The sequence below is a fragment of the Tachypleus tridentatus genome, chromosome 6, assembly GCF_004210375.1.
Source record: "Tachypleus tridentatus isolate NWPU-2018 chromosome 6, ASM421037v1, whole genome shotgun sequence".
Lineage (NCBI taxonomy): Eukaryota > Metazoa > Arthropoda > Merostomata > Xiphosura > Limulidae > Tachypleus > Tachypleus tridentatus.
In genome coordinates, this window is record NC_134830.1 from 30,440,829 (window position 1) to 30,467,671 (window position 26,843).

Genomic DNA, 26,843 nt, shown 5'->3' on the forward strand with positions numbered 1-26,843 from the left:
TTGGGAACTGATATATGCTGACACGTTCAATGCTTTCCGTTAAACTAATTGAATCAGTTGATCTTAGCCCTTTAGTTACCAGTATGAATGCATAATATACATTTATTTTGCATTAGGTCAATTTTTTCCGTAACGTCAGAATTACGTGCTGGTCTTGTGCCTCATGATAGTTGCGATACAGTAATAAAAATGAATCAAAGGAACATACAAAAATCTTGTTGGTCGTATGTTCCTGTTTTATATGTTAGCATGATAGTGCTACTAAACATGCTAGAAATATTGATGTATGATTGATGTATACGGTTACATCAAAGCTACAATCAATCTGTTTTGATACAGCCAAAGAAAAGGTAGAATCCTTAGATGCATGTTTAAGTCCAAAATAGAAGTTAAACATATTCTAGAAATTAAAAACACAGTTATGCAATATTTGTGATTAAACTTAAAATACTTGTAATTCATTCAAATACTTATAACCTAAATTATTTCAAAGATCGTAAATTTAAATTATTTTAAACAATTATGGCCTTAAGATTTTTAGAACATCGACAAAAGATGGCGCTTGTATTGAGAGTTGATTCGTGATTGTTAACCTCAGAGTTACATGATGAGCTATCTGTTCCCGCCAACACGAGTATCGAAGCCCTATTTTTACTAGCACAACCATGCAGACTTTCCGCTGAGCTACTGAGGTGTGTTGGGGGAGGGAACACAAATGAGAGGAACTTTGTTTTTTAATGGATACACTCCGTCAATGAAATTCATCTCTGATCCTACAATAATGTGCATCGCCTTACAATATATTAATATACCTTATCACAAGTTAAGTAAAAAGTTTGCTATTGAAATTTCTTATTATCCAAATAACCAATAGCAGTACAAAAAGTTTTTTATTGTTTTATTTTATCAAATGATTGATATTATATCTCTTACTGATGCAGTCAGTTCATATGTATCACAGAACGGCTGGTATGGTTATTAACACTTTTACTAATGAAACAGAGAACAACGTTTCGACCTTCTTAAGTCATCTTCAGCTTAATTAACTATTCCGAAATACACTTTTACTTCGAGTGGGTTTCTCATAATCATGAGTCAGTTTATATGTTGTACGGTGTTACGTTATCAAACATAACTTCAAGGACGTATCAAAAGTGACCTCATTTCACTATGCTTATTGAGGAAACTTTGACACATTAAATCTAATATGAAGTTATTAAAAATATTAAACTATAAGAATACACCAAACATTTCAATCACATACTCGCTTCCGTTCCATTTATCAATCTGTCCTAGTTTATTTATCCCGTTTTCTCCAGTGAAGATGTTGTAGAAACCATCATGGGAGTTGTTTTTCTGTAAAAAAAAAAAAAGTTTTACATTTATTTTCATTGTTTAATGTAGGTTGGCTAAATAAATTGGTTTTTGTCGTTTGTCCATGAGATATGTAAAGTTTTGGTTTCAATTTAAAGCCCACAGATTCTAATTCTACATTGCTTCAATAACGTTTTACTAGGAAATGATGGAAACCACACCTTCTATCAGTTGTTATTCAAAAGACAACAGACAAGAACATATAAAAAGTAGCTTTGTAATTATTAAACTTCATCATTGCATTAGAACAACAGTAAGTTTACAGAGTTATAATAATAAAATCTGGGATTCATTTCCTTGTGACAGAAACAGCAAGTTGCTCATCGTGGGTTTGCTTTAAAACAAATGTATTAAGTAGAGTCGATAACAGATATTTTTTAAATTCTTTTAAATGTCTGCTTCTGTGCAGAAGAGATTTGGCCTACTACTGTAGTTTTTTTTTGTTTTTTTGAATGACCAACAATGATTAAAGAAATATTATGGCATAGACTTTTGCATATAATGCTATGCTTTCTCAGCCTGGAAGATGAGAATAGCACAATACGAAAATATGTACATATCTTCAGTATCAGTATTGTCAAGCTCAACGTATGTACTCATTAATTTGTTTTTGAACTGAATAAAGATTGTTTTACAACATTGTTTCCGGTTTTTTTATTTCATCAGTTCAGTCAAACTCGGAATTCATTTTAAAACTGTGATACATTTCCTGCTCGTTCCTCCTGTTATTTGCAGTTACTATCCGAAAAGTAAAACAGTGTCCCTGAGAATACCATAAGTAAGTACTAAATTTATAATATATGATTAATTTATCTGAAACACAAATTTCAATAAAATTGGAAATTAACACGACCTCTATCGGAAATCCTCTTAAACAAGTAAAGACATTCGAACCAACCGAACTGCCAATTCCACTTCACTGCGAAACCTAATACAGTATGTGAATAATGTTAAGTACCTTAACGAAGAAAAACTAGGAATGAAATATATTTCTAGTTGTTGTTATAAAAGGGAAAAAGAAAGGCAAAGCTTCGTATTGCGTCAGGTTACTTACATACCTTAATATATAATTAAATAAGTTTTCTTCACCTATAACACATCCAGTTTTGCTATAACTGAATTAAAAAAATAAGCATATTGAGAGACGACTGTTAATATCTTTTTATCTCAGCTATAAATTAATGTTTGTGGTGTCTATAAATTGATTCCAACAAAGTTGTTTGTGTTGCACAGATAGAAGTGTTCATTACTTAGCCGTTTGCCAAACCAACGGAGGTATATTGCAAAATGCGTAGCATCACATGGTGACAATGGGTTACAGGTCTGGCAAGAGGTTGAACACATTACGTTTGATAAAATTTCCAGATATACATACGATAGCAATCACCTACAGAATATAGAATAGCTTCAAACAGGTAATACCATCTAGGTTTTGTTGATACAAACGAATGATTTTCAGATAGGAGATATGACAGTATACCTAGACTTTGTCGTTTATTTGAGCTACTATAGTTTATTACACATATTTTTTTGTCAGTAGTTACAAAATCGACAACATTTTGGCTACATTTTAAAGTTTAATTCAACTCGTAATTTGTCAGACGTCGACATACTGTGACGTTAGAGCTTTAAAGTTAATTTCGAGTGGTACGTTGTCAATATTAGACAAAATATAGCCAGCATTTTGAGTCTTGATTAAATGTTAATATGTTGGTAATGCAATGCTAGCGTTTTGTGCCTTTTTCCGTTTGATTGGTATGTTGTCAGATAATATGTCTAATGTCAGTTCTCCAAATACTGTTTCATCTGTTAAGTTATTAGTAGTAGACAAAACGTGGTGTTAGAACCTTGGACCTTCTTTCATTTAGTATTTTGTAACTTGTAGAAAAACCAAAGTGTTAATATTAACATTTACGTATGTAATATGTAACTTGCTTTATCTGGAATCTTGTCGGTAAAAGAGGGAACGTTTGTCTAGTAAGTAGTCAAACACTAGATTTATCTTATGGATGTTTTTATTTGATGTTAAGCGTAAAGCTACACAATGAATTATTTGTGCTCTTTTTACCTCACAAGGAAACTGATCCCCAAATTTTAGTTCTATATACCTGAAACTAATCTTTGAGCTATCAGTGTCATTTGGTGGCTTGTTTCATTTAGTTTCATTTTATTATCAGACAAAGATTTGTGTTATTTATTAGTTGTTTGTTAACTAAATAAGAACAAGCTACAGAAAGACTTTCAGTAAATTGAAGGTGAAATAACATTAATGGAAGCATAACTAGATTTTATTAACAAAAACAAACTAATTTGATACAATTAATGTTAGTCAAAATTATAAATTCATATCAACGACAATGCTTAATAACATTTCAATATTTTAAACTTAACCGAATTTCAGAAAATGTCGGTTCCAATAGCCTCTTTGTCGTTTGAATGGATGCGAAATTAACTCGCAGACTAATTCTTTGAGCACGTGAATGTGTTCCACGAAGTTACTTTGTAGAGATGTGATGAATCTTTTTGCTTCCCTCACCACCACGGTGGGACAGTTGTAAGTCATCGGATTTACTAGGCTAAACCCAGGAGTTCGATTACCCTCGATGGATACAGTAAATAGTCCAGTGTGGTTTTGCTCTGAGAAAACACACACAATTAGGCACTTTTTAAATTTCTACATTATAAATATTTCTTAACTAATTTCTACTTTCTTACCCCATAAAACCATCCAAACTTTTCATGTGGAATAGGAGAAAAAGATCGGGATTCGTCTATCAAAGGATCTCTATATCCTTCAAATAATAGTTGCCGGACTGGTTTCTCAACAAACCAAGAACTGTGGGTCAAGTTAAGCATTTGATCAACAGCATATCTATAGAATATCTCAGGAGCATAACGGTACATATTTGAGGCTGCCTGGAAAACAATAGATAAAATAAATTGTTTTTCCTGTTTAATACAAGGATGGTAAAAAGTATGTATATAAACATGTAACTGGTGAGATAACCCCATTAAATGTTATTTAAAAACACAATAGTATTCAATGCAAGTCACAAGCATCTGTTGAGGACTGGACAGATAAATTATTTAGAGATACTGAGCAGGTGAGAAAGATGTTGAAAAGTACATTTTTTTAAATGTTCAAGGGAAACATCTGTAAAATGCACAAATACGTAACAGTTTCAGACGTATTTATCCAATAGTAAGAGTTCAACTTATAATGTAGAAACATTTATGTCTAAAAAAATACCATTAAGAATTCATTTACATTTGTGGAACGAACTGAGCATATCATTTTATATCAAAAAATATTTTTGTATCGTTTGACGTTGTGTCAATATTTACTGCAGTACATGTGAAAAACCTTTTACAGGTTTCGAGGAAAAAATGAAAGAAAATAATAACCGTGTTTTAAAAATAATGGATACGATTAACTTGGTAGAGTTTTTTTTTAAACTGTTTTTTACAAATTAATAGGCCTGGCATGCTCAAGCGTGTTAAGGCGTTCGATTCGTAATCTGAGGGTTTGAATTCTGGTCGCGCCAAACATGCTCGCCCTTTCAGCCGTGGGGACGTTGTAATGTGACGACCAATCCCACTATTCGTTGGTAAAAGAGTAGTCCAAGAGATGACGGTGGGTGGTGATGACTAGCTGACTTCCCTCTAGCCTTACACTGCAAAATTAGGGACGGCTAGCGCGGATAGCCCTTGTGTAGCTTTGCGCGAAATTAAAAAAAACAAACCAAACAAAAAATACTTACAACAGCTGGAACGTTGAGAGTGGTGACAACATCATCTAAAGAACCGTTCGTGAGATCCAGTTGAAAATGCCAACTCTTCATCTGTTGATAGGAGACTGTTCCATTGTCGTTCCAAGTAATGTTCACCTTTACGCGATGTTCCCTGGTAAGTAAAGAGGTATAATAAGTGTAAACATTAAAAATGAACTTAAAACAAAAAAATAATAAGATAAAATGTGTTTATTATCAGAAATTTCAGAAACTACAGTCACGAGACTTTTATTGCGTATTAAATTTCATGTTATGTGAAAAAATGATGAATGATTAATTTATTTACGAAGCAACAGATAACTCACACATCAATTACAAAACGTTAAACCGCAAACGAAAATATATGAAAATACTTATTGTTTCAGATTAAACCTGTGAAATAAACTAGAAGCGCTTAGTCCATCATGGAATATTAAACTCCAGAATTTAGCGTTGTAATCCGTAAACTTACCGCTGACTTGTCGCGAGAGAGGTGCGAAGATACCTTGAGTTTTTACACTTACAATTCTCAGGTTGTCTTTGTAACTTGCACTGAAATACTTGTCTCTGCTCTATTTGTGAAAGTCGAACAGATCCGAGGAAAGTCTACAAGTAAAAGTAAACCCTCAGTTCACAATGGACTTTCTCTTTGAAGCTCATGTAATGGACTTTAAATGTCTTACTTTAAAGGTTTGGCAGGTTATTATAAGAAGACTACACTCCTCTGTCTTTCTTCGTTTGAAAACGCGGAAAACACGCACACACAGATTTGCTAAAAAATGAACAAAATCTCACGGAGGATATTCAGTAACATTCATTCTTTAAGAAAATCGTTGTAGGACAGGGAAAATGAATTCGAAGTGAGGAGATGCAGCAGTCAAGTCGAGAAACTTCGTAGAACCGACAAAGCAGTTGCGTCACTTCCTGTTCAAAGCAACCCATTTTACAGTAGAGACGTGGTCAAGATTTCTATTGTCAGAACTTGACACATTAATGCATTAAACTTAATAATAAACTTTAATTTTATTTTTACAGTAAACTATATTCTACATCAAAAAGTAAAAAATGCTCAAAATATTTTATTTATGATATACTTTTTTAAATTCAGGCTAAAGTTCTTATTTTGATCCCAGTATAAACCGAAAAAGAGCGGGAAACTTAAATAGCAACATTATATTTATTTTCTACATTGTAGGAAACAGCCGAAATGCTGAACATTTTATTTACAATATCTGACTTATCGAATTTGTTTGCGATGTGATTTAAAAAAAAAAATCAACTATTTTCAGTACCTATTGCTGAATGATATTGTTTTTGTTTTGGACTAAATAAGTTAGCATGTCAAGTTTCATCTGGATCAATCAACTCTTTCAGGATGAGATGCGTCCACAAACACAGAAATTTTACATTGATATTGAATTCTTACTGCACCAGTATGACTTAATGTGTACATTGCACATGTGAATAACACCTGCATTCTAGTTTTATAGTCGGCTCTGATGAACAAAGAGAGGCAGATCTGGATAAAATCTTACTTACACTACGACATTACCATCATATATTGACGATAAGAAACAAAAGCATTAAAAATATGGTAGTTTAAAAATTGTCTTGGCACAATAGCTTGACTTATTTGATTGGAACACAGAGACACTACTGTTTCACGGCATTGGACACGACTGTGGGTCATCCTCCTCAGCTGAGTTCATAGTCTAGTAGTCTAAATCTCCTCGTCGACGTAGCTCCTCAGTTTCTATTTTTTCATGTGGGTTCAATTTCAATGCGTGTCTTGTTAGTTTAGTATAAGGCTTCCTTAGCGTGTGATCAATGCAGCTCCATTTCCTCTTCACAGTTTCTTCTTGATCTTCACAGTTTCTTCTTGATCATACAGCTGATGTGTTTGCTTCCTTAGGTTAGTGTTAGATATGACATCAGGCCATCTAATCTAATGTACAGGATGTTGCATAAATACATGTTAACAAAGATCTAAATCTTTGCTCTGATGGTCTTAGTAACTCGCCATGTCTTTGAGCCATAAAAGAGGACTTATTTTACATTGGTGTTGACCAGTCTGACTTTGGAATTTTAGGAAAGATATGATGAGTCCATTTAGAGATTTGAAGGCAAATCTGGCTTTGCTGATTTGTGAGCTGATGTTTTTGTCTGTGCCTCCATTCTTTGATATAACACTTTCGAGAAATCCAAATTTACCAGCTTCTTCTGTATTGTCTCCATTTAGCTGCAATGTTGTATGTTATTGATTCTCATCATTTTGGTTTTGTCAACATTTATGAATAGCCCATTTGTTGCATCTTTCTCATGAAGTTGTTGAGTTTTGGATTGCATGCCCTGCTGCCTATATTACAGAATACATAGATCATTTGCAAGATCGCGATCATCCAGGTGCTTCGTGAATGTCTGTTGGATGCCTGTCATTGGTAGTTCGACTCATCAACCAGTAGATCAAAAACAATTAGATCATTGGCAAAAGCAAGCATCTCTGCATGCCAGTGGTCTGAACCGTGAAGAGTTATGAGAGCTTTTGTTGTCTATGATATTGCATGTTGACTCCTCGTAGAATGTTTTGATGGTGTTCACAAATTTTACTGTCTTGCTTCACAGGATTGGTGTAGGTTCCAGATTATTTTCTTGTCAAAGCTGCCGAAAGCCTTTTCAAAATTGGCGGGTAGTGACATCTGCCATCCGATAAATTGATGAATAATGAATTTGAGTGTGGATATCTAATCTGTGCATGATCTAGTCACACAGAATCATGTCTGTTTACTTCTGAGTCTATCATCCGAAGGACCTTTAGTCTTACCAGGATTACTCTGGTGAACACCTTGTTGGGAACCGACAGCAACATGATACCTCACCATTTGCCACGCACTGCAAGGTTCGCTTTCTTTGACAGCTTCCAATGTCTTTGCATCTTTCCTGGTTTCCAAACCCTCTTAAAAACTGATGTAACATTTATTTCATGATTGGCATGTCTGTTTTTAGTACTTCTGGTGGAATGTCCTCTGGACCTGCTGCTTTTCCAGTTTTCAGAAGCTTGAGTGCCTTCGTAATCTCTTGCTTCGTAGGATGGACTAGTGTTAATATTCAGGGAATCAGATGTTGGTGTGGTGGTTGGACATTGTGCAGGAGGATCTCTATTGAAAATCTCTTCGAAGTGTTCGACACATCTACTTTGTTGCTTTGCTTCTTTGCTAATAGTCCGCCTATGTTTGTCCTTTACAGGACTGTCGTAATTGGAGTTCTTTATGTTATTGTACAACGTCTTCATGTCTTTTACACTGTTATTGTCTCTGTTTTTACTGTGAGTGTCGAAACTCATGTTTTAGCGGTTTAAGCCTCCAGACTTACTAACGTAAAACTTGGTGATGGTAGTAGAACTAAAAAGTGTGAACATCGTAATATATCCGACCAAAACAGTGATGGCGGTGTGATTTAGATGTTAAGATTTTGTTTCTTCATGTGTTTGTTGTTAAGTGAAAAAAACTACACAACGGGATACCCGTGTTCTGTCCAACGCAGGTATCGAAACCCAATTTACAGCGTTATAAATCCGAAGACTTACAGCTGTCCCAGTGGGAGAGGCGAGACGTTAAGGAAACAATAAACGATATGACTGATATTTTAAAATAATTTTCCTTGGTCTGTTGTTAAATATGTTAACTTCATATACAAATTTTACGTTTTTAATGCATTTCGAATTTCCGCATTAAGCTATATATATAAGTGCTACTGTGCATAGCCGTCCTTAATTTTGAGCTGCTAGGCATTTTAATGCAGTTAGTAAACAGCACCAATCGCCATCTATTGAGCTACCTTTATCCGACCGAGTAGTGGGATTTGACCATCACTCTTGAAACGAATTCATGGCCCCAAAGCGCTGAGCGTTTTTAGGGACAATAAAAGTATAAGCATTCCGATTCATAGTTAGGGTTCGTTAACCAGTAGGCTACGACCAGTCTTTTAAGCTTTTAAGTATGCAGCGAAAAACCAGTTTTTATTAACGCTCAATGATGTTCGTAACGTATGCCTCAGTAAATACGACTTTAAATCGTTCTCACTTGCTGAAATTAGCACAGGCGAGAAGTGTTTCACAGAGTACTGTTTTTTAAAATATTTCATTTGATATTTCTCTCCCAGCTTTGTTTTCCACTTTTTTACCGATATATGCTTCCGAAACACACAGATAAAAAAATCTTGCTACTGAACACGTTACCTGTATGTTATAGCCGGTGACGCAATGATTTCCATGATGTCATGAGGTTTGGTACTGAATTTTGCGCAGACCTATTCGAGGGCTATTTACACACAGGGATATGTTTGCGAACTTACACTGTTATAAACTGGGTTTTGATACCCATGGTGTACAGAGCACAGATAGCCCTTTGTGTAGCTTTTGTGTTTAATGATAAAAAGAACTTTCGCTACCCGTTCCTAATTGAACAATGAAAGACTAGAGAGAAGACCGCTAATCATCACCTCGATCTACTCTCACGGTTTGGTTTGAATTTCGCACAAAGCTACACGAGGGCTATCTGCGTTAACCGTCCCTAATTTAGCAGTGTAACACTAGAGATAAGGCAGCTAGTCACCACCACCCACTGCTAACTCTTGAGCTATTCTTTTACTAACGAATAGTGAGATTGATCGTCACACGATAACGCTCCAACGGCTGAATGGGTGAGCATGTTTGGTGTGATGGGGATTCGAACCAGCGACCCTCAGATTAAGAGTCAAGTGCCTTTACCACCTGTTCATGCCGGGCGTACTCGTAGGTTACTCTTTAACCAACGAAGAGTGGGACTGATCGTAACTTTGTAACGTTCCCATGGCTGAAACGGCAAGCATGTATGGCGGGACGGAGATTCGAACCCGAGGTCCTCAACCTGAAAGTCGAACGCCCTAATCACCTGGCTATATTAAGTTGAGGTCAGGACTAAATAGGTATATTAGTACAGTGACAATTAACCTCCTCTGTGAAAGTAGACAAGCAAGTTTTGTTGTATCATATAATCATGTACACGTGCTTCTTATATAAGACAAGCATATCCTTGATAAGATGAAGGACATTTACGTAACCAAAATACTTTAAGATGGTTATTCCTGATGAACAGATATCCACACGATGTAAAAATGTATTCTCAAGACGACTGATATGGGTATTTAAACTTTAATCAAAATAAAGTACACAACAACGCTTCAACCTTCTTAGGTCATCTTCAGGATAAGGGCATTTACAATTATATCTGAAGTTATTTTATACGGTTAAGTATAAAATTAAGCAAAAAGTAATTAAGTGATAGTCTCTCGCTGGTGCAGTGGTAAGTCTACGAATTTACAACCTTAAAATTAAGGGTTCGTTTACCTTCGGTAGACTCACCACATATCCCGATGTGATTTTGATGTACGAAAACATATACTTTGAGTGATAAAACATTACTTATTTTGATAATAAAAAATCTATTTTTTATTACATTTACAAAAGCACAACTATTTATTTTTCATTGAATAAAATTAGTTACATTGGTTAATTTGGTATTTTAAAAAAATTTCCCCATCTTTTAATCCACTTGGATATTTCGTCAAGTTAACCTCTGAGAAGGAGGAACCCGAGACAAGAGAAACACTTAATATGATCTAATTAGAAAATAAATGATCTATTTGTGGCTGAGCGATAGGTTTTTTGAACTACAAATGGGAAATCCTTTATTCAATTTCCCGCGTTGAGCAGAGCACAAACCGCTCATTCTATTGCTTAGTACCAAACCAAAAATAAAAAAGAGAAAAAAACACAATAACACGAGCACAATGTAACACATATATCTTAAATCAAAGAAATAACAATAACACATTGTGAAACTGGTGTAGAAATCAAGGTATACAAATATATATATTTACTTTATTTTTAAAAACATACAAAACATTTGCTTTTTAAATAGACACAGTACACTGCCAAGTTTTTTTTGTTAGACTATGAAATATTCAGTGATCTTAAGTCAGTGGACCAAGCATAGCTTTGTAATTAGCGTATCGGCTGTGGGTTTGAAAATCTTAGCTTCGAGTTACAATAAACAGTTTAGAACGTTCCACACTTTCAGTTACAAGAGCGTTTTAACTGTGAATCAATCTTGTTAAGGTGGGTATTCTTGGTTGGTTTTCCTCCCTCAGACCAGTTGTTGTAAAATAAGGAAGGTGTAAATAAAAAAGCACGTTTAAAATCTACAAAAATAAAAAATAATCAAATTTAGGACTGGAGAAATAATGCTATTTTATATATAAATTATAAGTATACTATAAAAACAAACGCCTGTTAAAAATACAAATTTATAATATCTTTACCTAAATGTGTAAGGTCCCATCTCCTTGAAGTTTGGCTTTTCTGTAAGACTCCACACTCCTTCAGGATTGACGAGGTGAAAGAAATAGAAACGAATGTAAATGGGAATTGGTGGCTCTTTCCAATAACCGTAGCTTTCTGAACCTTCTTTTATCTTCATCCGCTGTAAAAGCAATAAAAATATTAATACTGAGAAAGTTTGTTTGTTTGTGTTTTGAATTTCGCACAAAGCTACTCGAGGGCTATCTGTGCTAGCCGTCCCTAATTTAGCAGTGTAAGACTAGAGGGAAGGCAGCTAGTCATCACCACCCACTGCCAACTCTTGGGCTACTCTTTTACCAAAGAATAGTGGGATTGACCGTCACATTATAACGCTTCCACGGCTGAAAGGGCATGTTTGGCGCGACGGGGATGCGAACCTGCGACCCTCAGATTACGAGTCGCACGCCTTTACACGCTTGGCCATGCCGGGTCCCGCGCAAAGCTACTCGAGGGCAATCTGTGCTAGCCGTCCCTATTTTAGCAGTGTAAGACAAGAGGGAAGTCAGCTAGCTATCACCACCCACCGCCAATTCTTGGGCTACTCTTTTACCAACGAATAGTGGGATTGACTGAACACTATAATGCCCCCACGGCTGAAAGAGCGAGCATGTTTGGTGCGACGGAGATTCGAACCCGCGACCCTCGGAATTCGAGTCGAAAGCCTTAACCCACCTGACCATGCCGGGCCGATGAATTTTATTTCTGTCAAAGTAAGTGTCATACGTATATTAAGAATCAAACATAGTGAAGACTAATGCAAAACTAAGTAAAATAAAAACATGCTTAGCGTCCGGAGTTTTGTTTTTCAATGACATCTTTGAAAGAACGTTTGCACTCTTTTTTCACGATTATTACTCATTTACAAAGAGTTTGTGTCAAACAGAAGTCTTCTTTGTTTTATGTTTCTTTCATCAGAACAATACGGAATTTATGGCGAAAAAAAATGGGTTTGTTTGGTTTTGAATTTCGCCCAAAGCTACACGAGGACTATCTGCGCTAGCCCTCCCTAATCTAGCAATGTAAGACTAGAGGCAAGGCAACTAGTCATCACCACTCACCGCAAACTCTTGGGCTACTCTTTTACCAACGAATAGTGGAATTGACCGTCACATTATAACTCCCTTACGGCTGAAAGGGTGATCATGTTTGGTGTGACGGAGAGTCGAACACACGAACCTCGGATTACGAGTCGGTGGAAGGGATTATATGGGAACTACATTTTGAAGTTGGCATTACATAGACAGTGCACTATCAAAAATTGATGTCTTTGGGGAAGGATATGGGGAAGGTATAGCAGTTCTTTCTAACGCAGGATATTCACACACTTGGATCACAAAGATGTGTCCAGACTTGTGTGTCTGGATGATACTGGAGACACATGTGTTCAGGTGTAGAATGGCCTTAAAAAAAAGGAATATGAATTGAGTAGGAAAATCAGGAGCATGCAGAAAAAATACTTAGAAGAAATTATATTCCAACAGTGGCAAGTAAAGTTTTATATCTTGTAACAGATGAGAAGTTGTAAACATAATTATACACAAAACAGTAGTGTACAGCGCAACATACTCGAGAAGCACTGTCACCTGGAAAAGATAAAAAAATTGTTTTCATGGGCTTCTATAGAAGTTTCTGAAGGGGGAAAAAAGTCTAAAGCAATATAATATAATAAAGAAATATGTTTTTCATTTTCTAGGGGCAAGTGCCCCCTCACCCCATCCCCATGACCACGACATATCTAGTCGACAAGTTACTAAAGTATAAATTAAATAACCAAGTAGGCCTACACCACAAGAAACCTGCAGTAAATATGACATACAGATAGTGGTTTTAAACGAAACATACCTTAACAATGACACCAACTTTTCATCACCAGGCTACAAAATCATTTCACACCCAAAATTCGCAAATGAAAGGGGAATTGCGCTGCTATATAAAGCAAACATCAACTTAACATATGACGATAACATCAGACAGAGTGATAACGAAATCATAGTTTGCAATATTAAACTTGCAAACAATAAAGAATTCACATTGATCACGATACATCTATTTCCTAGGTCCTCACCAGACACAGGTCTACTACACGACATTCTGTATGAAAACGAAACAGTTATCTTACTAATGGATCTCAACTCATATTCACTTTATATGCAGACAAACAAACAAGAATCATACTAAATACGTTTGTCGAAGAAAACAACCTAGTGGGGGTAAACGACCACACCCTCACATAGATGGGTCACAAGACATCCTAGACTTATTCATTACTACCACAAACATTTCACCACAAATCTCTAATTTCCGTGTACCAGACAGCATAGGAAGGGATTATGACCCAGTTCACGTCTCACTGTTTTACCCCTCCAGCACATCGTGCGAACCCCCCTTTCCTGGTATATGACTTTTCTTGGACAAATTGGGACATGTTCCGAACATATCTCAGCTAGTCCTCACTTGTAATAGATTTTAACACTCTTAAAGGACAGACAATAGACAATTTAAAGCTAGCAATTATATTTTCAAGAGAAAAGGGAATTGCAGATACAACCCAACACGACCAAACTTCGTCTAACCCTAAAGCGTAGCAGCTTACCCCAGAAATTTATGAACAGATCAAACAACGCAGACGCCCAAGACGTCATTTTATCAACACACGGGACCACCACACAAAAACACTCAAAAACAGAAAAAACAATATAATCAAAGTGCTAGTAAAGCAGCAGCGCGATGCCAACTGGGAAAATTTCTGCCGCTCGATTGATGTAAATAAATCAAATCCAGCCGCTTTTTGGATGTGATTTAAGCCTATGTGCTACTCCTCATCTTTAGGAAACAACTCAAAAAATCCAATTTAATGACATCACAACCTCCATCGATGCGAGTAAAGCTGAACTGTTTGTCCAGTGCTTGTCAATCAACCTTTCAAAACCCGAGCCTAGCTTCATTTGATCAATGTTACTATAAAGTTAACAACTTCATGTCAAAAATGATGAGATTTTCAGACCACGGTTTCAAGAATAACTGAATGACATCACAGACCATAACTACAGTAATATTACACGACCTATTTCAATCACTGAAGTCAAATTACACATCAAGAAAGTAAAGAACACTGCCCCGGTGGAAAGGTAAATCAAGAATATAGTTATACAAACCTCTCTGATAAGTGCATAGAATATCTTACAAAATTATGTAATTTATCACTCAAAACAGGTTACTTCCCAACACACTAGTAAAGTGCAATTACCATAGTCTGTGCAAAAACATCCACAGACACTCAAGATCCAGCAAACTACACACCAGTAAGCCTTCTCAATTCCAAAGGCAAACTCATGGAAAAAAAGCCCATCCCGAACAGACTCCTGTATCATCCGGAACTGAATAACATGATAAGTGACATTGAAAACGTGGCCAGATGTCAAAGACAAACAAGCGATCACTTTATAAAATTAACTGAAACCATATTTCAAGGATTCAACCCTAAACACATGACAGTCGCAACATTTCTTGATGCGAAGAAAGCTTTTGACAGTGTTTGACCGGTTGTATTCAAATTACATAAACTCAAGATTCCTGACACAATAATCAAATATATTTCGAACTTTCTGACCAATAGACGGGCCAGAGTACGCATTAAACAACTGCTTTCACGCTCATTCTTGCTTAAAGCTGGCGTACTGCAGGGGTCTGCTATAAATCCGCTGTTGTACATTATATACGTCAATGATATCCTGTTACTCGAAATCCCGTACACTCACTCGTCATAATATGTCGACGACGTTGAAGTGTGGAAAATATCAAGTGATCCTCTTGCTGAGGCTAGTAGAGTTCAAACTTCGCTTGACCACATAATGACATGGTGTAACAGGTTGCATTTAGCCTTAAACCCTAACAAAACTCAAGCAATTATATTTGCCCCCTAGTGACTCAGCGGTATGTGTGCGGACTTACAACGCTAAAAACCGGGTTTCGACACCCGTGGTGGGCAGAGCACAGATAGCCCATTGTGTAGCTTTGTGCTTAGTTCAAAACAACGACAGCAATTATATTTCACTGAGATTTTAAAAGAAAAAAGAAAAAGGTAATACAGACAAAAGTTACTTTATTAGATACTAACATTAAATTCACTAAATCGATAAAATTCCTCGGAGTCACTTCAACAGTGCACTACACTGACAAACCAATTCAAAATAATTTGTAAATCAGCGAAACAACGCGTCATCTTCGTCAGATGAATCTCTAACATTTATAAAGGGTGCTCACCAGACACCATCACAACAATTTATAAAGCGTGTATCAGGCCACTCTTGGGAATATGCATGCATGGTCACATGCACCGTGTCCAGTCATCTCAGGAAAGAATTAGAAAGTATACAATACCAGGCAATCCGCATAACATACCGGCTACCTAGGTATACCCCCTCAAGCTATTTAGAGTCTCTGAACATTCTACCTGAAGTTAGCGAAAAAATCCAAAACGTAGCTAAAAAATACTACCGTACAGCCAGAACAGAAAACACACTAAAGACACACATCCAAACACATGGAGCACCCATCAGTCTCCCTCTTACATATGTAATGTTTAGTGTTGAAACCCTACATGTTCTCTTTCCACTATCTTCAGTTCAAGCATACAGTTCAGGTATTCCCTGGAATAATCAGAGCCCAGGGAGTGAAAGTGGGTTTTCTCAGGTCCTCCCGTTTCCCCCACATCTAAATCTTGGCATAGGATCTACACATCCCTCGCTGCCTCGAAGGTTTTATTTTGTTTTTTTCTAATTTTGCACAAAGCTACTCGAGGGCTATCTGTGCTAGCCGTCCCTAATTTAGCAGTATAAGACTAGAGGGAAGGCAGCTAGTCATCACCACCCACCGCCAACTCTTGGGCTACTGTTTTACCAACGAATAGTTGGATTGATCGTCACATTATAACGTCCCTATGGCTGAAAGAGCGAGCATGTTTTGTGCGACGGGGATGCGAAACCGCAACCCTCAGATTACGAGCCGCACGCCTTAACCTACCTGGCTATACCGGGCCCTACCCCGAAGGACCCCACGTCCCGTATCGGTCGTTTATCTTTGTGACACTCGGTGCTTGTCGTCAGTTTTTCTGTTGCTGCTTGTCTGCAAAATTAAATTTGTTGTAATTTAACCAAATCAGGTATTGAGGATTTTTTTTTTCACAAGTTTGAAATATCCAGATTGCCGGAGAATCAACACCAAGTGTGGCGCGAAGAGAGAGGTTATATATGATCCCGAGCGTCGGCTTGAGGACAACTAGCTTAAAACAGAAACTCCTGTCATGTTCTCTCTCTCTGTACAAATACGTAAGCTCATTCCCTCCCTTCCCCTCCCCAGTGGAGAGCAGCATGTCTGCGGTCTTAGGTTGGTAGAAACCGGGTCTCGACATCCATGGTGGGCAGAGCACTGATAGCCGTTTGTGTAGGTTTGTGCTTAATAAGAAAGACGTACAAGACTGTTACGCAGATATAACTGTTAGATAGAGCATGATAGAACGTGGCAACACGAACGATAAGGAAGTCATTAACTCCAAATTAGTTTTAGTTTTATGGAATGAAACTCTGTATTGCAAACAAACAAACAAATAAAAAACTAACATCTATTTCAGATGTGAAAATTGATCCAGGTTTTATGACTTGCATTATCAAATTAAGTAGTTTACATAAAACATGTTTTCGCTGATAAAAAAATCTTAAACAACGTTGTATCACAGTGATACGTGAATTTCAAGTTTTCTTGAAATCTGATTCCACGATACAAAATAAAACGAGTACAATGGTTGGTTTAGGATAACAAGTAACTAAAATAAGAATAGGTCACTTGAAAAAATTACTCAACAAAAAACGTATATTTTCTATTGTTATACTTTAAAATATTAATAATAAAAGCGCCATTTCCTGTCTTGAAAGTCACGTGACTTTTGTACAAACTGTATTGTGTTCTATTTTTCCTGCCGTCAATATGGCGCTTTCCAAAAAATGTTTATGTTGTTAATGTTTTCTTAAGACGAAAATACCTTTTTTTTTCATGAAATATTAAACGCTTAATACAACGCTCAAACAAATACCTAGAGAAAAGTCGAGTTACGCGTTGTACAGTTCAATAAACTGTTGTGTAGTGTGTTTACTGTTCATTTCTTATAAAGTTATTTATATCAAAATAAATAGATAATTTTCCGTTCGACACCAAGACACAACGATTTGATATTAATTATATTATAGTAGTCAGAAAGTTACATGACAACCACATCTATTTCAAGTCCTGTGAAATAGATTGTATCCGAACTACAACTTACATAAAGAGTGTGATGCCACCGAAAATTACATTACTATAAAGCAAGAGTAACTTGTTTCACTCAAGCCGTAATTTCGAAAACCAATCATATAATACGGTAAACGTGATGATAGCAAGAGTTTTGACGTAAAAGGAAAATCGCAGAATTTCCTTCCATTACTTTTTTTTTTAATATTTCGTCATAATATTTTGGCACATTAAACAGTTTCCTTTCAAAACACAAGTTAAAATCAAAAAGGAAAAAAAACAAAACAGCTTTTTCTTCTCAACCGGCCAAACATACGGAGTCACAGATACGAAGGATATACCTCCAAGCGTCATTTTACTAGTATAACGACTCCTAATATGCCAAATATCCTAGAAACAAAAATTGGGCTTTGACACATGCGGTGTGCAGAGCACCGATAGCCTGCTTCGGTATAGCTTTGTAGTTAACAAGAAAGAAACAAAATAGAAACCGATACTTATTTGAAATGTAGAACAAATAAAAACTGAATGAATTTTAATAAACGTTTAATAGGTCTTGTTCGTGTGTCAGACGAGACTTATTGTGGCATAAGTACAAAAAACACAAGAAACGTGACCCATGTCAGTCTCATTAGATAAGCTAAGATACATATAAACATATTTTTCAAACGTAAAAAATAAGGCATCTTTTAATTTGATGTTTTCTACGTAAACGACGCTTTATAAGCACTTGGTAGAATGGCATGCCTAGAAGTGCCTAAAGTTCCGGTATAACTATTTCTAATGTTAAGCTACTGACTTGTGTTATCTCCAGAATAGGGTAATTGATTGTCGCTTTTGTAACGCACACACAGCTGAAAGAGCAGAAATATGCTTGCTTGGCTGCACGATTTGTTTTGTTTGTTTGTTTTTTAACTTCGCACAAAGCTACTCGGGGGTTATCTGTGCTAGCCGCCCCTAATTTAGCAGTGTAAGACTAGAGGGAAGGCAGCTAGTCATCACCACCCACCGCCAACTCTTGGGCTACTCTTTTACCAACGAATAGTGGGATTGACCGTCACATTATAACGCCCCCAAGGCTGAAAGGGCGAGCATGTTTGGCGCGACGGGGATGCGAAACTGCGACCCTCAGATTACGAGTCGCACGCCTTAACACGCTTGGCCATGCCGGGCCTATGGCTGCACGAATCTTGACCTAACAATTCACAGAAGGACACGCTAACCAATAGATCATTCTCAGTTCTACGTTTTCTGTAATGTTTATTGAGAACTTTAGGTGTCTCTGAATGCAAAAGTCTACATTGAATAGTATCTTTGCAACAAAACATGTTTCATACAAACAAGTGAAACATGAAGCTTCAAAACATAATCTACAAGTCTTGATGACGAGAAACCTACTTGAAGTAAAAATGTATATCAGAACGGCTGGTATGAGTATTAACACTTTTACTAATGAAGCAGAGAACAACGTTTCGACCTTTCTAGGTCATCTTCAGGTTAACCTGTGTTAACACCCATATCAGTCGTTCTGAGATACAATATACAAGTCTATTCGATTGAATTTTGATGAAATGGATTAAGAATAACAAAAACAAAAGCCAATTCCTCACGATATCCTAAGAAGTAGTCTTATATCATTATCTTTAAAAATAATGACTTATTTTTATATTGTTCACTACTGATGGAATTCACATAAATATACGTGTTGTAAAGAAATTTACGAAACATACTGGCGAGATTTCTCACTTCCTACATGTACGGCGATCTCATTTAGTAATTATTGGAAGTACTTGCAACGTTGCTGGTGATTACGTTTACATTTTAAGAATTTTTTTTTAATAAACTTAGTCATGAACCCTCAGTAAGTTTGGTTCATATATAATTTAGAAATATGTATTTAAAAACAAATCATTTAATTCATAGCTAAATCTAGTGTTTTTTGTTTGTTTCTTTTTTAGTTGCAAAGTAGTTTTGGACAAAACTACATAGCTGCAAGATCTCGTGGTTAGGGCGCTCGACTCGCAATGTGCTAGTCGCTGGTTCGGAAGTCCTTCACCGAACAGCTCTTTATTTTAGCAGTAAGGACGTTATTATGTTATGGTCAATCCCATTATTGGAAAATAGTAGTTCACACGAATTAGCGGTGGATGTTGTTGACTAACTACTTTCGCTCTAGTTTATCACTGCTAAATTAGGGGTGACTATTGCCCTCGACTTTCTATGCGCGAAATTCAAACCAAACCAACGAAAGCAAATGTATGATTGAAACTGGCTAGTTCTTCAGCTTTCTAGACAACAAGAAAGGTAGAATTAATACGTTGGATGCCTTATTTAAATATTTCATTCCTGAGGCAGTGTCCCAAGAGGAGAGGGTTAATTAATTCTAGTCACAGTTTGCGGATGATGTGGCTATCTAGAAGAGCCCCTACATTCAAGGTATAGCAGGGCCATTCAAGGGTTTCCCACTTCATGTCACAAATTTCCTTGAAAAGAATTAACTAAAAACTTCATTTTGACTTATTCAGCCATGCAGCACAACTTTATGATTTTGCATGGCTGACAAGAATCAAAATGAAGTTGTTGCTTGAATTTTTGTCAAGAAAAACTATGACACGAACTGGAAAAAATTCTTATTTTTCTGGGTGAATTGGTATGGAATGACCCAGCAGCAACAAATCTACAACCACGGTTAAATGGAATGTGTAAGACCTACATACCCCCAGTGGCAGAGTATGCATGCCTATGGTAACCAAATAACATGGAAACAAGCTACAGAAAACACAAACTACAACAGTCACTAAGTCATACTGGGTTTCTAGTTACACAAACACAACATGTTTAAGTAGTTATGTAAACGTCCCCTATGTTGTAAGATGCTTCAAAATAGATCAACAGATTACTTTCGTAGAAATCTTAACAAAATGAATTATTGCGAACACTGAAAAAACATTTATCATATATGATGATAGTAGGCCTAACTACCTTTCACCACTAAACATAGTAAATTCCTCATGTAGCGTATGGCCACCTATTACTGGGAAAACAAGTAGCTAGATATAGTTAATTTTATTTTAAAAGGGTTTATGCATGTGAACAAAAAGTGTTATATGTTTTCAAGTGATATTTATGGAACTGTTAACGTGAGTAAAACTTTTAGTTAACAATTAACAAAAAAGAGGAAAGTTTTTATCAGAAAACTTATCAGTTCATGACCATGGACTGAAAGGATCACTCATGTGTGCGAATGAACTATTGCTGTGCACATGCAGTGAATGTATGATGTAAGAACGGGTTTTTGTATTCTACTGAAAAGTTAACGTGGACTTCATCCAGCTTTTAAGAACCAAATCGACAGACAAGGAGGGAGGTTAAATCTAGCAGTATGGTTGGATATCTAAATACGTAATTGCACATTTGTAGGTAGAAAAATATACTGCATAAATATCATTAAGAGTATTTATAAGCCGAGCCGGGCCCGGCATGGCCAAGCGTGTCAAGGCGTGCGACTCGTAATCTGAGGGTCGCGGGTTCGCATCTCCGTCGCGCCAAACATGCTCGCCCTTTCAGCCGTGGGGGCATTATAATGTGACGCTCAATCCCACCATTCGTTGGTAAAAGAGTAGCCCAAGAGTTGGCGGTGGGTGGTGATGACTAGCTACCTTCCCTCTAGTCTTACACTACTAAATTAGGGACGGCTAGCACAGATAGCCCTCGAGTAGCTTTGTGCGAAATTTAAAAAAACAAACAAAACAATAAGCCGAGCCTTACACGATAATTCGTCAAGCACGCGCTCAAGCATTCACAAAATCGTTTCGTTTTCTTTACATTTGCCAACAGAAACAAATACATATTTCGTAATAACAGATTCGTCTTTATTTTTCACTTTACACGCAACTGGTAATCCAGGCTCGGAGGCATCGAATCCTTTAGACATCACGTTCATATCAAACTTAATTGTTGCACCAGTATGACAAGTTATTTCATGATAGAAAACTAAAACAAGGAATAACCTAAAGTGACTGGTTTTCAAGAATAAATACAACCCACACGAATTTACACCACAGATCACAAACGTAGGCAAGAATAAAGAATGACACAATTAAAACTGTTTTTCTTAATACAAGAGTATGGGACCATATTATTCACTATGAAGATAAATACGACTCATGTGCAGTGTTTGATTGATGGTGACAAAAGTATCAAAAAAGTGAAAAGATAGAAAACAGTGTATAAGCACAGTGTGATGATGAAAATGCTAACTTAAGATAAAGCGTCTTCGCACAGTGTGCTGAGAAATAAGTTATTTAAGTGAAATACGTTTTTAAAATAAATTAGTTTTAATACATACTATTTACTAAATGAAAGCCTACAGACTTAAAAAACAGTGTATAATCACAGTGTAGTGAGTAATACACTCATTTAAGATAGAGCGTGTATACACAGTATGGTGAGGAGTACAGTCACTTAAGATAGAGTGTGTATAAAGAGTGGGATGAGGAGTATTCGCTCCTAAGATAGAGTGTGTATGCACAGTGTAGTGAGGAGTACATTCACTTAGGATAGAGTGTGTATGCACAGTGTGGTGAGGATTTATTTAAACACTACCTGTTTGTTTTATAAAAAAGCTACATCGTTGTTTTTTTGCTGTGTCCACCATGGGGAATTAAACCCTGGATTTTAGCGTTGTAAGTTATTGGGGAGTTATAATGTGTCGGTCAATCCCACTATTCGTTGGTAAAGGAGTATCCCAAGAGTTGGCGGTGGATGGTGATAAGTAGCTGCCTTCCATCTAGTCTTACACTGCTAAATCAGGGACAGCTAGTGCAGGTAGCCCTCGTGTAGCTTTGCGCGAACTTAAAAACAAACGAAAACTTATTTCTGGAAGCAGAATATAAATACACTAACGTGTTTGCTTTGAATCCGCTTTTAACTCTGCGTGATTACAATGTCAATTGTTTTTATGTTGTTGTTAATTTTTTCGCTTCCTCTCCCTGTCAAAATGAAATGTCAGTGCTTTTGAGGAAAGCATCACGAGAGATACAGTATCTGAACATTAAATATGCATACATCTCACTTCTAAATTACATTTTATTCCATAAGTAAGAGATAAGAGCCTAAGTGTTAAATATCGTCCTTTGGTTTATACTTGTTGCAACAAAGAAAGTTGACTGTTAGGCCTAACAACTACAAATATTGTCGCCAGAAATGGAATGTGATTGACAGCTGTAATAGATTCAGTTAAACAGGATATATAAGGCAAAAATGTACATTCTGTAACTAATAAAATAAGCAGATTATATAATACACGTTCTAGTTTCAAGCAAAATGTGGTTGTTTCTTACAGAGTTGGCAGTGGGTTGTGTCGACAAGATGTCTTTCCTGTAAGTTATCACTTCAAATTAAAATTACAGACAACGAGCGCAGTTAACCCTCGAGTGGCATAATTTGCGTAGAATTCATCGATAAATAAGTATCATTATATGTCATAAACATAAAATACATATGCCTATATTCATTTACAAGTTACGTCCCGTTTCTTCATTGTAACATCGCTCGAAAGACAAACACTTAACAATGACTTAACCCTTTGGATAAAGCTGGGGTGAAAATGATAACATTTAACCGTTGTAGCTTTCTATAATTAACTACGAAAGTTAAACCACAGTAAAAATAATAATAAGGTTTCTCGTAACAACTATTACCTACCAATACGAGAATAACCAAATTATTTTTTTCATCTTGCGGTTAAAGACTTCAGTGGCAAACAAAGCAATATCTAATAATATAACAGTCGTTAAGATGTTGAATACTTAGAATGTTTTCTCTTTTATTTGTCGAATTTCGTGCAAAGCTGCACGAGGGTTACCTGTAATAGTCAGTTATCCATAATTTAAAACTAACTTGTAAATTGGAACGCAGTTTGTCAGTACCATCCTCACTAACCCTTGATCTATTCAAATTGAATAGTGACCGTCGTATTATAATCACCTCCCAAATGAAAAGGTTAACATATTCAATTATGGGATTCAAACCCGCGATCCGCAGATGGCGAGTTAAGATCTCTGAACTCTCAGCGACATATCTTCTGATTGATAGAAGATGACTCCTTTGTATTATTACCCTGAACGTTTGGATATTAGATATGGATAATTTACTACGTTTATTATTCTAAACAATTTCTGCTTAGTATTGAGAGTGGATAATTAGTAATTACTTTCCAAAGAAGACATTATATATTTCAATAACTTATTAAAGCAACAACTATTTCGAACCTACCTTTTCTATCTCACTTTTCATTACAACGGGAAAGACGAATTGCATAACGATGCTTACTACAGCCACAGAAGCACCAATGCCTAATAATATAACGAATTTTACTTTGGGTGAAACACTCATTGTGTGGGAAACAAAACAATTTCAGCTTATTTGGTCCTTATATAATTTTCAGTTAAAATAAATATCTCCTCGCAGAAAAATATTATATATTACTTTATAACCTATACAATCATTTTATTTCAGTAGCTCCTCCTCATACAGGTAAGGGCCCCTAGTCTTATTTCACATGCACAGGTACCTTTCTAGTCTAACGTTCACTAGAGTTCTAACCACCAATAGAAAAATACTACGTCACGTGACAACTTAACACTCAGGGCTTTTATGTAAAAACTGTAAGTTGTTTTGCAAGTATGTTAAAAATATACATAAGTTATTAATAAAAGTAGTTGTAAACACCATAATTTTAAACTAGCCATTGAAATAGTGTCATAAATTAAACTAATACTGCTGGATATATATATATATATATGTAGTTTATTACTTCTTACGTTGTCGCATAAACATTTTGATGTGTTTGTTTGTTTGTTTTGAATTTCGCGCAGGGCTATCTGCGTAAGCGGTCCTTACTTTATCAGGGTAAGACTAGAGGTTAATCATCACCACCCACCGCCAACTCTTGGGCTACACTTTTACCAACGAGCAGTGGGATTGACCGTCACATTATAACGCCCCCATGGCTGAAAGGGCGAGCATGTTTGGTGTGACCGGGATTCGAATCTGCGACCCTCGAATTACGAGTCGAGTGCCTTAACCACCTGGCCATGCCGGGTCCATTCTGATGTGTATTATGTATTTATTTTTAAAAAAAACTATAGTTATTTTATTACTTTTAAAGTTTTAAAGGAGCATAGGATTCTATAATATTGCATTTAACCATTGAGAAAAAAAACTCACTGATATGAGTAATTTACATTAGGGCATTTACGTTAATGAGACAAACCAATTAATCTAAGATGTAACTTCTTTTTAGACCCCGGTCTCAAAGATAATAACATAGTTCAGATAGCTCAAAGTGTAGTTTAAGAAACAAAAAACAATTTTTATAGACTTTAGAACAACTATTTCTTACACTAATTCTCTCCCCCCATAAAATAGTATAAGTGAAATTATTAGTTTAGCAAAAGTTAATTCATTTAGGGATACAATAGAGTGTATTAACTGATCCTGAGTAATATTAATTCATATACAAAGTTACAAGAATTTGTTTTTTCTCCAGCTAAAGAACTTTTGATTTTGGGATTTAGCTTTTGATTAGGCTTCCTATTTATTAGCCTCTAGACACAGATAAGATGATATTTATGTGCACTTATAGACCATTTGATCATTCAATACACGCGTTCCACGCGCCCCCCAGTGGCTCAGCGGTATGTCTGCGGACTTACAACGCTAAAATCCGGGTTCCGATACCCGTGGTGGGCACAGCACAGGTAGCCCATTGTGTAGCTTTGTGCTTAATTCAAAACAACAACGCATTCCACACCAATTTTTTGGGGAAGCAAAAAATTAAACTTCTGTTCAGTAATTACTCAATTCTTCCCAAATTTCTGTACAGGTCCTGCCTGTATACCTATTGACAGAAATTTGCTTCATAAGTTAATCACAGTGCTGAGAAACCTGTTTCTGTAAAATAACCTTTACATTTCTGGAATGATCTTAGTAGCTTTCCTCTGAATCCAATAATTTCCATATGTCCTTATCTTTTCTTAGACAAGGATGCCAAAACTGTACGCAAATGAGGCCTAACTAGTGATGTATAAATAAAGAAATAATTATCACCTTTCACAAGTACTAATTACGTCTATAACTACATTCTACAAGACTATTAGTTTTACCACTAGCACACAAAGCACTGCTTCGATGGCTGGGTGACTTATCTAACACTGAACATGACAAAGTCCTTCCGTTTTATCAGTCATGTTGTGGAACTGGTTCCCATGCATGGGTTCTACATTTTCCCGTATGGTTAGATGTACAAGGGAATTATCTTATCAAATACGAGTTATACCCCAAAGTCTAATTTACATTAAATAATACTTACTCAAATTACTTTACGATGTCGTGCCAAGCAACTAAGCTAGATATAAAAAAATACAACGTGCATAGTTTCAGATTGTTTACCAGACTACTTTTAGCTATTAGCGACTTAAAATCAGACGTTTAAACCAGGAGGCAGAATGAAGGGCTACGACGCATTAACCTAAGCAACTATAAAATAATTACGTACATAAAGATGGGTAAACGTACCCTACTGTTCTTCACCTCGTCTTAAAAGGCGACAAAATATTTTTTATAAGACTCGTTCTGATAAGCTGCAGTAGTTTGGTTTGTGTAAAATAGAAACGGATAACTATTTTTCATAGAATGTGCACTGTAAGAAACTGAGATCCATATTCAAGAAGCATACACACAAAACAGCCAGGTGGTTAGGGCGCTCGACTCGTAATCTGAGGGTCCAGGGTTCGAATCTCCGCCATACCAAACATGCCCACCCTTTCAGCCGTGAGGGCGTTATAATGTGACGGTCAATCCCCCTATTCGTTGGTAAAAGAGTAGCCTAAGAGTTGGCGATGGGTGGTGGTGACTAGCTTCCTTCCTAGTCTTACACTGCCAAGTTTCCTGACGGCTAGCACAGATAGCTCTCGCGTAGCTTTGCGCGAAATTCAAAAACAAAAAAACCCAGCTAG

General features: G+C 36.3%; 1 protein-coding gene across 1 annotated transcript in view; it reads right to left on the reverse strand.

The window, feature by feature from the left end:
- Positions 1–24,374, reverse strand: part of LOC143252174 (protein croquemort-like) — a 49,294-nt gene extending 24,920 nt beyond the window's left edge. Inside the window, exons 1-5 of the mRNA XM_076503904.1 lie at positions 24,100–24,374; positions 11,502–11,662; positions 5,136–5,277; positions 4,090–4,290; positions 1,265–1,356 (exon numbers count right to left, since the gene is read on the reverse strand). Coding sequence (XP_076360019.1) covers positions 1,265–1,356; positions 4,090–4,290; positions 5,136–5,277; positions 11,502–11,662; positions 24,100–24,219 — 716 coding nt within the window. The 5' untranslated portion in view covers positions 24,220–24,374. The remainder of the gene's footprint in view (positions 1–1,264; positions 1,357–4,089; positions 4,291–5,135; positions 5,278–11,501; positions 11,663–24,099) is intronic.
- Positions 24,375–26,843: the final 2,469 nt, after the last annotated feature.